The sequence below is a fragment of the Giraffa tippelskirchi genome, chromosome 13 (assembly GCF_054371585.1).
Source record: "Giraffa tippelskirchi isolate mGirTip1 chromosome 13, T2T-mGirTip1v1.2.pri, whole genome shotgun sequence".
Taxonomy (NCBI): Eukaryota; Metazoa; Chordata; class Mammalia; order Artiodactyla; family Giraffidae; genus Giraffa; species Giraffa tippelskirchi.
This window is the reverse complement of record NC_137287.1, coordinates 89,265,804-89,281,359: the sequence shown is the minus strand read 5'-3', so window position 1 is coordinate 89,281,359 and position 15,556 is coordinate 89,265,804. Positions and strand designations below refer to the sequence as shown.

Here is a 15,556-nt window from a genome sequence, read left to right as displayed (position 1 = left end):
GGGGCTTCGCGGGGGAGGAGAGGGGTCCCTTGTCGCACACGGCTGGGCCTCCACGGCCTTTATTTAATAAGATTCAGCAGGGGACTTTCCTGGCTGTCCGGTGGTTAAGACTGAGCTTCCAGTGCAGGGGTGGATGTTCCATCCCTGGTGGGGAAGCTAAGATTCCACCTGCCTCACCGACCAAAAAATTTTAAAAAAGGAAGGACTCATCGCGCTCACCTGGGGAGAAGCGACGTGAGCGCGCAAAGAGCAGACCCGCGCGCCCCCCACCTTCCTCTCACCCAGCCAGAGCCTGCTCCCGCGCCCCCAGACCCCCGAACTCCGGAGACCCCAGACCCCCCCGATCTCCGGAGACCCCAGACTCCCCGAGACCCCTGGAGCCCTCCGAGCCCCTCTGACCCCTCCACCCTCACCCCCCCAGGCTCCCAAAGGCCCCCCAGACCCCTGGCCCAGGTCAGCCAGGCCCTGGACCCGGCTGGGCAGCACAGATTCCCGGGGAGGCCTCTCAAGACCCTCTCCCTTCCGCGGTGGGGACGGGACCTCAGCGCCACCTTCCCGGCGCTGTCCTCCTCCAGCAGCGCGCGCCCTCTGCCCTGGCCCCGCGACCCCTCCTCCGGCCAGGCGAGGGCGCTGTGCAACCCCGAGGCCGTGCGTGGGAAGCAGGGAGAGCCGGAACTGACGCACTACAGACGGAAGTCTCGTCCGTCTCGGCGGAAGTTATTCCCCGGCTCCTCAGCGGAAGTCCGGGCAGCTGTCCCCTCGTGGCGATTGCCGGCATGGCGCACTACAACTTCAAGAAGATCACGGTGGTGCCGTCCGCCAAGGTAGGAGGCCCCGAGGGCCCTTCTGCCCCCGCTTTTCTCGGCCAGGTCGCGGGACGCTGGGGCTCCGGTCTGTAACGGTGGGTTGGAAGGGGCCGCCTTCCCCGCCAGGCCCCTTCTTAGATCACGTTCTCTCGAGATTCGGGCCCCTTGGTTTGGGGTCCTCCCAGAGAGTGGGGGTCCTTCCTCAGAGATTAGGGCCCTCAGGGGGTTGGGTTCTGCCCGGAGGAGAGGGGGAGAGTCTGGAAGCTCTATGAAGTAGGTGGGTCTGCGTGGTCTCTGTCAGAGGGACGACTGGCGGCAGCGTGCCTCCCAGAACCGGCGATGTGCCTCCCAGAGCCGACGGCGTCGCATGCCCATCTGCTTGGACGGCTTGCTTTGGACTTCATGCTGGAGTCTTTCATGTCCACCTTACCTTGGGAAATTGAAAACAGCGGGGTTTTAGCCTTACCAGTTATTTTGTGTGCTGTCAAAACTGGAGATACACAAACTGAAATAGAACTATTTCTCCTTAAAACATTCTTTTTTCCTGATTTGTGCTTGAGTTTTCTGGGTGCTTATGTTTCAGATGGTTTTAGGTATATGGAAGTTAGGATAAATATCAAGAGTGTGGGATAAAATTTATTTCAGCAGACATTTGCTGAATGTTTTCGTAAAGGCCAGGAACCATAAAGATGAACAGAGCTTTATACTGAAGATTTAATTAGAAGAAGTGTTTATAGTTTAAAATACATTTTGAACATTAGTCTTTTATGGTGATTTCAAATAAGTGGGTGAAAGACATTTTTGGTGTAACTGTCTTATTTTATTGCAGGACTTTATTGACCTGACATTATCGAAGACTCAACGAAAGACTCCGACAGTTATACACAAGCATTACCAAATCCATCGCATTAGACAATTTTATATGAGGAAAGTCAAATTTACTCAGCAGAATTACCATGACAGACTCTCACAAATTCTGACAGATTTCCCCAAATTGGATGTAAGTGACTCTGTGGGACATAACTGATTATGTAAATATGAACTTTCAGGCAGGGTTAAACCAGGTGTGTCTACTCACCTGGTGAGTAGTGAAGGAAAGAGGAAATAATTGACTTGTTCAAGTTTACTCCGAAAGTTAGTAACAAAACTGAGAGAAGATCAGAGGTTTTTTGATTGCTTAGTATCTTGTTTTCCCAGTGAAACTCCCATCTCTGAGGGCCCGGAGCATGCCTTGGGCTTTCTCTGTAACCTCTAGGCTTGTGGGGACAGTTGGAATTCTGAAAGCTGTGGCCTGAATTCAGAAGCCCAAGGTTCTGGTGGCCTGTGTGCGACTTCTCCTTTCCAAGGCTCCCTTTCCTGTGGCTTCAGATGGGGCTGGTGGCTTGAGGCCCAGCAGTGTTTTTTATCTTGTTGTTGCGGCTGATGGTCAGTGTGCTTTCTTCTTTTATGAGAGGCAGTCTCATGGGGTGCTGCCTTCTGCACTGAGCCCCCGAAGTTAGCCCCTGCTGCACTGAGCCATCTGCCTGCGTGCTTAGCTGCAGGATGCAGGAATGGACCCTGCCTGTGGAGCCCCTGAGTGGTACCACGTGGTTGTGGAGTTGCTGAGGTGATGATGCATGTGGGGTCTGTAATACAGCTTGAGAGCCTCAACTGCCCTGAGGTAGTCCCTGAAGGTGGGTTAAGGCAGAGAGAAGAGATTTGTTTATGTGACAGAAACTGCTGGTGTAAAATTCCAGGACTTGATGCTAGTGCTTAGTGGCCACTGGCTGGATGAGGGGATAGTTTCTGGGGAAAGTGCAGGTACTTCGGAAAGTACCTGAGGATGAAAAACGCAGGAAGGATGAGGTGACAGCACCAGGAAACACCTGCAAATAGAAGAGGGGCAAAGAGATGGGGGTTTTAAAACTTTCTTCTTAAGTTTTGGGCAATAACAGCATATTTACAGGTTGATGGGACTGGCTGGATGGATGGGAAAGTATTTCTGGAGCTCTCTTCTCAAGCCCAAGGGGTGGGCTCTGGTGTCCAGATGGAGTTGGGCCTGGCCAGGCCTGCACAGGGCAGGTGGACTTGGCTTCCCTGCTGACTCTTTTTCTCTGTGACTAAATAGCCACTGTTCAGGAGAGAGGCCTGGGGAGAAGATTGGGGGGTGGGGGTGGGCGATGAGGAAGAGCAGAAGGTGTGATGTGTTTCCCTACGAAGTTATGTTCAAGTGTTATCCACACACAGGAGGAGAAACTGCCAGACCAAGGTGACCATTCTGTTGTTCTTGTTACAGGATATTCATCCATTTTATGCAGATTTGATGAACATTCTCTATGACAAGGATCATTACAAGTTGGCTCTAGGACAAATAAACATTGCCAAAAATTTAGTGGACAAGTAAGGGATTTTCTTAATGTATCTTTTAAGTTACTGTCAAAGGAGAGCAAAATTTTACATGTTTTTCTGTCTTTCAGCATTGCTAAAGATTATGTGCGGCTCATGAAATATGGTGATTCTCTGTACCGCTGTAAGCAGTTGAAACGCGCTGCTCTCGGGCGGATGTGTACTATTATCAAAAGACAGAAGCAGAGTTTGGAATATTTGGAACAAGGTACTTGTTATGCATCAACAACTAACTACTTGTTAGTGCGTTCTGTTAAAGTACTTGATTGTTGTCAAGAGTTGTTTTTATAACATTTATTTTTGTTTTGTTGTAGAGATCAAAGGAACAAATTATTTATCCCAGTCTAGCTTGTAAGAAAGTTTAATAGATTAGATGTGACTGAAAAAGCAGCTAGAACTTAATTAATGCTTACATGTTAGTAGCACTATTAAAAACATTTATGTCTTTCAAATTTAATAGGCAAGGCATGTACATTATAAATGGCGGGGAGATGCCAAGATGTATAAAAATAAAGTGACCCGTAGTTTTATCTGTTACTGACATTTCAGTGTAAAACATGTTAGCATCAAACTGCTACTCCAGTTTTGTTACCTGGTAGTTTTATTCAGTAGGCAATTTCTGAATTAATGTAGAGCAATTTTTATTGAAACAATTTTGTGTTGTTTTGCATGTGTATATATTTTTACATTTCAAGTATTTTTTAACTGATTTGATTTTGATCCCCTCCCCAGCATCTTGCATGTAATTTGCAACAAGATCATAACTCTGAGCTGCTTTGACAGTGCTTCCAGTCATCGGATAGGTCTTTAGGTGGCCCGCCCAGTGGTGCTTCTGGAGCAGTTGAGGTCCCGAGGGTTGCTTGTTACGTGGAAAGGAGCCCTGTAGGCCAGGAAGTGCTAGAGCACACGCTTGCTCGAATCGCCCTCTCAAACTCGACTCTCTGCTCAGTCCTCTGGGTTGTGTGGTCTGGGCCCCACCTCAGTCTTCTGGGTGGGAACCCATGCTGTTTGGACCTAGGAGGAGGGTTCTGGGTTCAGCCTGGATGCCCCTGCAGCTGGTTCCTTCTCCATTCATTCATGTTTTCTCGTCACATGTGTGATCGTTGTTGGAGTGCGGCAACATGGCCACAGGCCTGGAGTGTACAGCTAAGTTGAGCAGACAGTCAGCTTTGAGTTGCTTATGCTTTTTCATGAAGTTAAGCACATTTACCTTCGCCTTCTCACAGTACGTCAACATCTGTCCCGTCTGCCCACCATTGACCCGAACACGAGGACCTTGATTCTGTGTGGGTACCCCAACGTTGGCAAGTCCAGCTTCATCAACAAGGTTGGTGCTGTCCCCGCACTGACAGAGGACCCGATTGTGTAGGCTGAGGGGGGCTGGCCGGTCGGTGCTGGCTCCTGTCTTAGCAGTCACGTCATGTGAGGTGTCTTGGGGTCTCTTCTGACCCCCGACAGTTAGTCTTGATGCTGTGCGGCTGAGGCGTGTTTGTTCTGGGAGGATGTGAAAGTCAGGACCTGTGGTTTGTTCCAGGTGACGAGAGCGGATGTGGACGTCCAGCCCTACGCCTTCACCACCAAGTCTCTGTTTGTGGGGCACATGGATTACAAGTACCTGCGCTGGCAGGTGAGCACTGGCCTGGGGCGTGCGGCCTCATTCCTGGCGTCTAGCTCTGGGCTTCCCACTGATGAAGGTCTGCCCATGTCCAGGGAGCCTGGGGGCTGGGGAGCAGGTCCCGAGTCGCCAGGAGCACCCCCCACCCCCCATAGACAGGCTCCAGGGCTGCATGGGGGCTGCTCTCCGTCCTCGGGTGAACTTGGGACACAGCAGCTCCTGGTGTGGCGTCTGTACTCTCCTTATGGCAGAACTTGTGATTGATGCATCCTCAGAAACCCAGAAAGGGTGGTGCAGCCTGTGTCCACAGTTGAATGTAATATTATAAACAATGATGTTGTTCTGAGCACTTGGGGGCTTGCTGGTTAATCCAGGGCTAATAGAAAGAGCAGTCCTCTTTCCATCCAGTCCTCAGCATCGCTGGTGAGCTTGTTCCTCGGTGAGAGCCTCTCCCCTGGTTTTCACTTGTCCTTTCTCCCACTGCCTTGTTCCTGCACCGTGGTCAGTGGGGAGCTCCGCCAGGGCTAGTCTAGGTCTGTGGGCCCCCTCGGCCTGTGTGCTGGGCTGACTTGTCTGCCCACAGGTGGTGGACACCCCTGGGATCCTGGACCACCCTCTGGAGGACCGCAACACCATCGAGATGCAGGCCATCACAGCGCTGGCCCACCTGCGAGCCGCAGTGCTGTACGTGATGGACCTGTCAGAGCAGTGTGGCCACGGGCTCGCGGAACAGCTGGAACTCTTCCGGAACCTCAGGCCACTGTTTGTCAACAAGGTGGGTGTGGGCTGGTGTGGTCTTGCGTGAGTGATGTGTGGCACGAAGGTGATGATTTCATTAGTTTTCTTCCTCGCTGCAGCCTCTTATTGTCGTAGCAAACAAATGTGATGTGAAGAGGATCTCTGAGCTTTCTGAGGACAATCAGGTAAATCGCCTCGACGTTTTCAAAATTTCCTGCTGATTCTGAATCTCGTCTCCCACAACCAGAGTTGAGAAGGAACGTTAGTGATGCTAGTCCACAGTGTTGTTTTACAGTTGAGATTACGTCCTTAGTGACTGAGTCGCTGTCACTAATGCCCATCAGTGGCAGAGGGACCATGAGGTTTCCTGTTGCCTCTCTCAGGGGCTGTGGGGCTGGCAGTGCCTGTGGTCAGAGCGGCAGCTCCGGGAGCTGCTTGTTGGGAAGGGCTGTCTCTCAAGTGGGCCCCTGGGCAGGTGGCATGGGTTCAGGTGTTCACGTGGCCACACTGGTCATGCTGTGATTGGTGTTTCCAGGGAGGAGGGGCCTAGGAGGGAAGCAGAGCTCCATTCTGAGCAGCCTGAAGTCCTGAGCTGGACACTTGTGTCTAGACCGGGGGCGCGTGGTCGGGCGGGCAGCGAGGTGTCAGGTAGCCTTGGTGGAGGCCCAGGTGGGGTCCCTCTTAGGGTCTTAGTGGTTTGTTTGTTGATGGGTCGTACCAGTTGCTGAGGTGTTTTCTCCAGAATTATCTTAGGTTGAGAAGGCCAGGTATTTATAAAGAACAACATTGAGAGCATTGTCTGTGAAGATATATCTTGATTTTTCCAAGGTTCTCTTCAGAAGGGTAGGCCTTGCAGAATGTTCCCTAGTGCCTCAGGAACTTGCTGCACTCTGGTTTGATTCTCCCCATAATGTGCATTATCTTAATCACAGCAGAATTTAGGGACAAATAAATAACAGTTTTGGGGAGATGTTCTTCAGAAGAATTAAAAACCACAGAGGTGTTTGTTGTGATTAGCATCTGTAGCACCTGTTGGAGGGGGAGGACGGTTTGTGGATGGAAACTGAGGATAAATGCTGCAGCTCATGTTTACTCATCTGTTGTGTTCCCAGAAAATATTTCTAGACCTGCAGGTGGAAGGCTTTCCTGTGGTGGAGGCCAGCACACTGACGGAGGAGGGGGTTATCAGAGTGAAGACAGAGGTCAGTGCTCCCCGTAAGCAGGCCTGTCCCTTTCTTGGTAGGAGCTTGGTCAGCCCTGAGCGCCAACAGCCGCACCTAGAGATGCGTCCGGGTTCCCTGCCTGCTCCACGCCCCCTCCTCCTGCCCTGTGAGTGTTGGGAGTAGGGGTCACACTCCCACCACAGGTCATCTGCACTGGTCCTGTCCCCTCGGTTCCTGCATTGGGCTGGGCTTGCCCTGACCTGGGAAGGGAGACAGCACCCGGTCCCCACTCCAGGAGCACACGGTCTCCCCTGGGCAACTTCCTCAACTTGGGGGTCCCAGCACCCAGCCCGCAGAGGCTGCTCTGAGGGAGAGCCTGGCAGGTTCTAGCCTTGGGCCCGTCTGGTGTGGGGCTCTAGCTCCTGGGCCCTTTCAGACGTCACGGGACACTGGATGCCCCATGACCCGGCTTCGCGTGTTCTCACCCTCTTAGGCTTGTGACAGGCTTTTGGCTCATCGTGTTGAAACCAAAATGAAGGGAAATAAAGTGAACGAGGTGCTGAACAGACTGCACTTGGCTGTTCCCAGCAGGAGAGATGACAAGGTGAGACCTCCTATGGAGGCCCTGGGGGCAGGGCTTGTGGGGCTGCTGGGGTTTCCTGGGTGCTCTTTAGATCAAGGTCATGCCATGCGTGTGTCAGAATCGAAAAGGTGAGAAAGGAAGGGAGGAGCCAGGTTAAACTGCTCCCTCCACCAGAGGCTGCCTCCTGCAGCTCGTCTTTCCAGAAACATTCTGGCATATCAGCTTTTCTCAAATTTTAAATAGGGTGGTGTGCATAGGTCTCTTTTTAATTGCAAGTGTATTTGTAGAGTAAAATTTAAGACACGGCGTCAAAAACGTCATTGTTCTCCAAAAGTGCACTGGAAGTTGATGCTCCTGAAGGTTTGAGAACGCACACTTCCTGTTCTGTCAGTGTGACGGACCACACGTGACTCAGTTGTCATGGTGTGTTTCTTTTGGTCTGCTTTGCACAGCTTTCGGGATCTCAGTCCCCTGACCAGGGATTGAACCCGGAACCTGGCAGTGAAGGTTGGGAATCCTAACCACTAGGCTGCCAGGGAACTGTCACGCGTTTTTTTCTTTTTTAGTTATTTTGATGTTTCTCATGTGTTCTGTTCATTCAACACTAATTTTTGGTGACCAGTCTAGGAACTAACAATAGGTAAAGATCATTGCCAGTGATGTTTGTCACTGTAAAACTATTTGTTCACAGAAAGTTGTGCCAGTTTTCAATTTTTTTCAGTACCACACATTCTTTTCTCCAAAATAAAGTGAAAATTATAAGAAGTGATGTTTCTACATTGCGGTTTCAGGCAGTCGCACTCAATGATTATTCAACTTGATTGTTTCTAGTTACTAAACATTGTGTGGAACTGGGTATTTCATGGTGATTAACATACCAGTTGACTTCTTCACTTCTGTAGGTTGATTATCTCTTATTGATTTCTAATTTTTATATTGAAGAAGTCAGACTTGTGTGTGTTTTATGCATGTGTGCTCAGTTACTTCAGTCGTGTACGACTCTTTAGGAGCCCATGGACTGTAGCCTGCCAGATTCCTCTGTCTGTGGGGTTCTCCAGGCAAGAATACATGTGTTGCCATGCCCTACTCCAGGGGATCTTCCCGACCCAGAGGTCCAACCCACGTCTCTTGTATCTCCTGCATTGCAGGCAGGTTCTTTACTCTTTACTACGAGCACCACCTGGAAAGCTCTGTACATTCTGTAGACATTTTTTTCTTTTTGTGTTTTGATTCAGCAAGCATTTCACGTGGGTATTTCCAATCATGTTTTCGCAGGAGCGGCCCCCGTTCATCCCCGAAGGTGTGGTGGCACGCAGGAAGAGGATGGAGCTCGGGGAGCCCAAGAGGAGACGGGTAGGTGAGGGAGCCCCAGGCCTGTGTTGGAGGAGGGGCGAGGGCGCCTGGGAGCATAATCCCCAGGGCTGGGACCCCCTCCTGGGTGGGGGGACAGGGCTGCCAGGGGTGGAAGCAGGTTTCCCACTGGAAGTTGGTTCTGAGCTTCAGGTGGCAAAAGGTTGGAGAGGGGTAATGCCATGGGGCTGGGGGGCACCCAGCGGTTCTGGCCCTGGGGGTCGGAAGTGCTGATGAAAACTGTTGCATTTTCATTGCAGGAACGGGACCTGGAACTGGAGTTGGGAGATGATTATATTCTGGATCTTCAAAGTAAGGGCTCAAGTGTGGTAGTTTCTTAAGATGCCAGGTGTGTGAAAAGTATGAGAGTACCTTAGTGGGTACAAGTTGTCCAGAATTTTGTTAGTTTAATTTCTTGAAGGTGAGAGGTTGCCAGGATGCTGAGATTGTTTTCCTTCCAGGTAGGTTTCTCTTGTTTTTGGTGAGGGATTATTTTTGTACCTTTCTTAGCGTATAATGCTGGGCCAGGCTGATATCATCGATAGTATCTTGTTCATTCCTCAGGACTCTTGGTTTTGAAGTACTCATGGGCCCTGGCATGAGCGTGGAACAGTCCTCTGTTCGAGCACATTACCTTTTTTACTTGGTGCTGAGCACAGATGCTCTACTGTCTTTGCAGATGTGGGACTTGGTTAAGTGGTGACTCTTTGGGCATCCGGTAGTTGAAGATTTTTTTTTTTTTGACCTTTAGAGTACTGGGATATAATGAATTCATCTGAGAAACACGACAAGATTCCTGAGATCTGGGAAGGCCATAACATAGCCGACTATATCGACCCTGACATCATGCAGGTTTGTGTCCCTGGTGACATTGTGTGACTTTCACTCCTCTTCAACTTGACCCAGGAGATACGAGCACAACTTCCCACTCCACTTTGTCCTTGGCCCTTGTTCCTTCTGCGCCCACCAAGAGCCTGGGCTCTGCACCTGGGGCCCCGTGTTCAGCCCTGTGTCCTTCCACCTGAGGCTGGTGCACGCTCTTTTCTTCACCAGACCTCCCTCCCTGTCTTCCTCTGCTGGGCTCAGGGTGCCTCCTTCATGAAGGACTCTTGCGTGTGGACACCCCAGTCACCTGCCCCACCCTGCCTCACCCCACGAGTGGACCCTCTGCTGGGGCTGCCCACTCCCCAGCCTGACCCTCCTCTTCCCTGGTCCTGCTCCAGCACTCGCGGCTGACCCCCTCCTCACTTGCTATTTCTTAAAATACGAGTGTCCACAAGTTTCTCTCTTTTTTAAAAAAAGAGAGCCTTCCTTAGACCCTGTGTTCTCCTTCAGTTGCGGTCCTGTCTTTTCTGAGTCACGTCTTTCTTAATGTGTGAAAGTGTACGATCAAGTGGCATCTAGTACATACGCGGTGTTGTGCAGCCACCACCTCCCTGTAGTCCCAAAGCCTTTTCATCATCCCTGAGTAACTCCCAGCTCTGACAGCACTTCTCTCCTCCCTGGCCTCGGGCAGCCACATCCTCTTTTGTCTCTGTCAATTTGCCTCTTTTGTATATTTTATGTAAGTGGAGTCATACAGTAAGTTGACCTCCCACTGAGCATGGGAGCATTTTCGAGGTTTGTCCATGTTGTAGCGTGTGTCAGAGCTTTCTTTCTTAGTGATGTTCTATTTCAAATGTATGACACATTCTGTATAGTATATAGTTCATGCTCTCATCCATGGATGGACATAAGGGTTATTTCCACCTTTTTGGGTGTCATGGTTCATGTATTAGTATTGAGTGTTTTCAACATGCCTGGGCAGATTCCTAGGGGAATTGCTGGATCATAAGGTAATTTTATGTCTTACTTTTTGAGGAACTGCCAGTTCTCAGATGGTGTCCTTGATTTATATTTCATGTCTTCATCTCTTCAGTTGTGCCTCTTGCTCTGTCTCTTATTGTGTAGCAGCCCGCTTCCACAGTCTGGGCTCTGATGGCCCATGATTGGCCTCACCTGGCCTATCCCCTTCCAGTCTCCTTCCCTCCTTCTGCCTTATCACACCAGTAGTGATGGGGGCACCTTTGACTCGAGCTCTTGTTGAGGTTTATTATACATTTTTAAAGATGTTATTAACCATGCAGCTAATGAGCTTGTATTTGGAACGGCTTTGGGATGGATACACAAGCTGTCCTGGTCCAAGGCCAGTTCGGGTTGATATTCGTGGTTCTTTAAGAACAGAGGTTCTTTTGTGTACCTGCTAGGAGAGAGGGGAACATTTTACATGTTTTAACCTTGTCGTTGCGAGTGATTCTTTCTAAAGAAGGTAAAGAAGTGGCCTGGAACAGTCTGCTTCTGTTGGTGTAGTCTTCTTGCTCATCTCTGTGCCTGTTTGCAGGGAGGTGAGCCTTGGTGAGGCCACGTGAGCCTGAACCTGGGCATTTGTATCACCTTGAAAGGCTTAGGAGAAACCTGGTTTTTATAAAAGTTGTTATATGTATGAGTTTTTCATTGTTGACTTTAATTATGACTTTTTTTAAAAAGAAATTGGAAGAGTTAGAAAAAGAAGAAGAACTAAGAACAGCTGCTGGAGAGTATGACAGTGAATCTGAAAGTGAAGATGAAGAAATGGCAGAGATTCGACAGCTGGCAAAACAGATTAGGGAAAAAAAGAAGCTGAAGATTCTACAGTCCAGAGAGAAGGACACACAGGGGCCCAGGATGCCTCGGACGGCCAAGAAGGCAAGTGTTGTGCTCAAGAGTCAGAGGTTCTTGTGGGCATCTATATGGCCCTGCCCTTTGGTTGGTGTAAGTTGACTTTTGAGGTTGGCTGAATGTTGACCTTCTATATTGAGTGTTCCACCCTTTCTTGGTGACTTTCACTGTTGGATACAACTACTTTGTAGCTGTACAAGTAAAGATCGTTGAGTTATGGGTAAATTTATGGAGGTAAACTCATCAGTTAACACGTCCTTATTCCTTAATTCTTCATTGGTCAGGACTTACCTTTTACTTTTTTCAGAAACCTAACGTAGTCTAACTCAGAGCCAAAGTGATTTATCTGAGCCCTGTGACTGGTTAGGATGGGGAGGTTCACACTGAGGCACAAGTGGATTGGATGGAGCCAGGGTCCTCCCGTCCTCAGGTCCATCTCCTTGGGCCCTGGCTCTTGTCTGGAGTGTGCCCAGGGAAGGATAGTGTGGGGGGATGGTTGAATGAGCTGGGCCAGGCTCTCTCCATGGAGCACATGTGTGTGTTTGACATGTGGTTTCTGTGTGGTGGCGGATGACGTGGACAGCTGTGGCATTGCTGTGTCCCCCCACCGTGGGGGAGGAGGTGCTGGCCTCTTGGGTCTGCATGTTTGAACCCCTGGGGAGCTGAGCGGAATCTGGGGGCAACGTGAACGTTGTCCTGTGTGTGATATGTAATCACCCAGAAAATGTTAATTTTTATCTTATTTAATGAGTTGTCCAAAAATATGCATATGAGCCCAAGTAAAAGATAGTTTCTAAAATAAGTGTAGCATGGATCATTGTTCTGTACATTTTTCCTTGAGTTTTTTTTTAAAGGTTTCATCAAACTAACTGTTTAAAACAATGTTGTTTTCCCCTTCAGGTTCAGCGGAAGGTCTTGGAGGATGAGATGCGCAGTCTTGGTGTTGACATGGACGACAAGGACAACGTGAGTGCAGATGGCCGGGGTGGGGGTGGGGCACTGTCCTGGGAACCAGGGCAGGAACAGGTTACAGAGGAGTCAGCGCTTCCGGGGTTTGTGTTGAGAATTACGTTATTTTGCACAGTTCTTATTCTTGAGCTGTGACTTTGATTTTGGTGACCAGTGTCTTTACATCGAGCTTTAATTAGCTTCAGTTTAGACAAAGTAAATGGGAGGTGGTGTTGAGTGCCTTGGTGTGAGAGGTAGATAGTTCACAGCCATGCCTCAGACCCCAGAGGTTAGAAGGCATTTCACATACCTTTTTTAGTGTCTCAGTTTTTCTTGATGAATTGAGCCAGAGTACACAACTTCATATGAAAGGGCATCTTCATGTTCTGGATTATTTCTCAAAGCAGTTTCTCAGAAGTGGAATTACCGAAACAAGGGAAACCATTGTGATAGACTAATCGTATTTTGATGAGCCATGCGTGCTGTTCACATTGTCTCCTGACTGACGATTATCGGATGCTGGGCTCTCGGCCTGCCTTCCTCTCACATTGCTGTGCAGTCTTATTTCCAGACAGTAACCTGAGGGGCACCTTGAGCAGGGGCCTGTAGAACCTGCCCTCAGCACCCGGGTCCTTGCTCAACCTCATGGCTGAGCTTTGTGGCGGCCAGTAACTGCAGAAGTGGGGTGAGAAGGAGGGCAGCTCTTGACATAAATCATGATGCTCAGGAGGTTGAACAGCCAGCTCTGAGTATCAGCAGCTGTGTGAGTGAAGACGAATATTTGACAATAATTAATGGGGACTGTGTACTTTTTTTACGGTATTTTTTTAAAGATTTGTTTGTTTATTTTGGCCATGCTGTGCTGCATTTGGAATCTTAGTTCCATGACCAGGGACTGAACCTGCATCCCCTACGGTGAAAGGGAGGACTCTTCCCCACTGGTCCACCAGGGCAGGCCCTGACTGTGTGTTTTAAATGTATTTAGCTTGTTCGACGATGGTTCTACGAGCCCTCCATGTGCCTTCTCCCCCCACTGGAGTAATTTCATGTTTGTTACTAAGGCCGGGACCCCGAGGTGCCAGGACCCCAAGGCACCGGGACCCCGAGGCACTGAAGCCTGCTCTGTTTCAGGCCCATTACGCAGTCCAGGCCAGAAGGTCTCGGAGCGTCACCAGGAAGAGGAAGCGGGAAGACTCTGTCCCGCCCGCCTCTGTGACCCGAAGTCATAGCTGTTCTCGGCCGCCACGTGATGTCTCTGGTCTCCGGGATGTCAAGGTTAGTCCCTGTAATGAGTAACTAATAAAACAGTAGCCTCTACAGTTGACCCCTTGGCGGAGGCAAACACTTGGAGCCGCAGAGATTGTGGGGTGGGTGGTGGAGGGTGCTTGGCTGAGTGCTGCACTTTGGGGTTGGGCTTGACCGCTGCACAGCCAGGCGTCCATGGGCCTTTTCTTTCCGCATGTGTGTTCCTTCTCAAGGTGGACAGAGCAGGGTATTGCAATAGCCTTGTAGCCTGAGCCTTGGTCCCAGCCACTCAGGGCTATGCTAGGAAACAGACCTGCTCAGAGCCTGGACATGGGGCCCTCACCCACCACAGGAGGGAGCTGTTTGGGGCAGTCTTTTGGAAAAGACACTTTGGATGTGTACAGTCTCTTTTTGTGGCAACTACTACTTTTTCTTCTTTTTTTTTTTTAAATACAAAAATGGTAGTTTCAGCATTTTGAAAATTCGTATAGATGAGAAAGTCTGTATATAAACTGACAAGCAGTGTGCTTTCAGGGAGCCATTTCGTCCAGTAATCTGGACTTAATACCAGCATTGCCACTTGTCAGTCAGATAAGAGTAGCTCCGTGGCTGGATCTCTGTACCCTCATCTGCTGAGAGGGAAGTAGAACAGAACAGAGTACCTGATCTTGCAGGTCTGAGAGTATCTGGTCCTCACAGGTACAAGACTGGTCTGGTACAGTTTCTATCCTGCAGGTACTGTGGTGTGTCCACGGGAAAATGGTGTGAGTGATACTCACCAGGGCTTCTCTTCACAGCACAGACCTGGACTGTTCACATCTGTTCACACTGTTTACCTTTATAGATGGTGAAGAAGGCCAAGACGATGATGAAGAATGCTCAGAAGAAGATGAATCGCTTGGGGAAGAAAGGGGAGGCAGACAGACATGTGTTTGACATGAAACCGAAGCACTTGCTCTCAGGAAAGAGGAAAGCTGGTAAAAAGGACAGGAGATAGTGTCCTTCACCGCTGAAGCACTTTGACCCAACTTTTTCCTGGTTTGGTTTCAGAGAGCTGGGAGTCATGATTAGTAAACAGAACAGTGAAGTAACTCAAGGACTTGTTTGCTGAAAGCTATGGTTATGCCTTAAATGTACAGGTGTGGGTAATTTCTGTCACTGTATTACAGATATTTTGGGTGGGCAGTGGTTTCTCATTTCTGAAGTTTTGGTTGCTTCCGACTTGCAGGACAGGAAAGATTTATTGATGTGACTGTGTTGCTTTTGATGGACAAATCTTACTCTTGTGCAAGAGAGAACTTTGGTTCACTGCACATGACGAGTCCCTTTTTGGCAAAGACCACCTCCATTTGAGGGCGTGGACAGAAGTCTGACCTGTAGGCACAGGAACTGGTGAAAGGTTACAGATAGCAGTATGCCAGCACTAAAAGGACTAAGTCATCTCCTAGTCCTTTTGTTCAGTGTACCGTTTGATTTGTCTTCAACTATTTTATACAAAATAAACTTCCAAAAGAAAGAAATTTTGATTTATTTAGTTGGTTTTATTTTTGTTTCAGTTATAAACCACTGTCAGTTTGGGCAGATGGAAAGGGAAAAAAGCAAATGACAATTCTTTTTTTGTTTTCAAAGCAAAAAATACTTTTCTGTGGAGTAGAATGTTGCCTAAGTTACTGAAGCAATTAAATGTGGGCATCTCCTGCTTCAGTGTCCACTGCTGAAGACTGATTTGAGTGGAAATCATTGTGAGGTTCATGCTCAGTAAAATGAAGGAAATTAGCATGTGAGAATATGAAGTGCTTACAACAGCATTTCTCAGCCACAAAACTTCCGTGGCCGCCGCTTTGCGTGCAGTTTCCAAGTCCTCTCTGCTCACTGTCGGTGTTTTTAAGTGCACCTCTGTGGGTCCTCCAGTGTTGAGGGGTGTAATTCAGGGCTTTTCTACACATAGGTGTGTTTGAAAGTTGCATTTTAGGGATCTAAAGTAATGTAAAAGTTTTGTTTGTGCTGGGAAAGGTTATGTTCAGAG

The 15,556-nt window shown here is 49.1% G+C and overlaps 1 protein-coding gene across 3 annotated transcripts; it reads left to right on the top strand.

Annotated features, from left to right (window-relative positions):
- Positions 1-755: 755 nt before the first annotated feature.
- GTPBP4 (GTP binding protein 4) lies at positions 756-15,050 on the top strand. 3 transcript variants are annotated; one of them, XR_014073532.1, is made up of 17 exons: positions 756-824; positions 1,636-1,806; positions 3,082-3,185; positions 3,263-3,399; positions 4,418-4,518; positions 4,726-4,818; positions 5,390-5,581; positions 5,664-5,729; positions 6,657-6,746; positions 7,201-7,311; positions 8,566-8,643; positions 8,901-8,952; positions 9,392-9,492; positions 11,167-11,368; positions 12,244-12,303; positions 13,417-13,560; positions 14,375-15,050. XR_014073532.1 is itself a non-coding variant. In XM_081558545.1 (17 exons), exons 1-17 carry the CDS (start codon positions 777-779, stop codon positions 14,525-14,527), a joined length of 1,905 nt encoding a protein of 634 aa, XP_081414671.1. In that variant the 5' UTR covers positions 756-776; the 3' UTR covers positions 14,528-15,050. The 3 variants fall into 3 exon arrangements, 1 of the variants encoding a protein (XP_081414671.1); XR_014073531.1 differs by having other exon boundaries at positions 12,238-12,303; XM_081558545.1 differs by having other exon boundaries at positions 11,167-11,364; positions 12,238-12,303.
- The last annotated feature ends 506 nt before the right edge of the window (positions 15,051-15,556 follow it).

What these genes read in the sequence shown, in the direction of transcription:
- GTPBP4 (XM_081558545.1), top strand. Translation starts at nt 777, where the DNA reads ATGGCGCACTACAACTTCAAGAAGATCACGGTGGTGCCGTCCGCCAAG. An exon ending in GCCAAAAATTTAGTGGACAA is followed by an intron (nt 3,186 to 3,262) that starts GTAAGGGATTTT and finishes TCTGTCTTTCAG; the next exon opens with CATTGCTAAAGATTATGTGC. An exon ending in ACATGGACGACAAGGACAAC is followed by an intron (nt 12,304 to 13,416) that starts GTGAGTGCAGAT and finishes GCTCTGTTTCAG; the next exon opens with GCCCATTACGCAGTCCAGGC.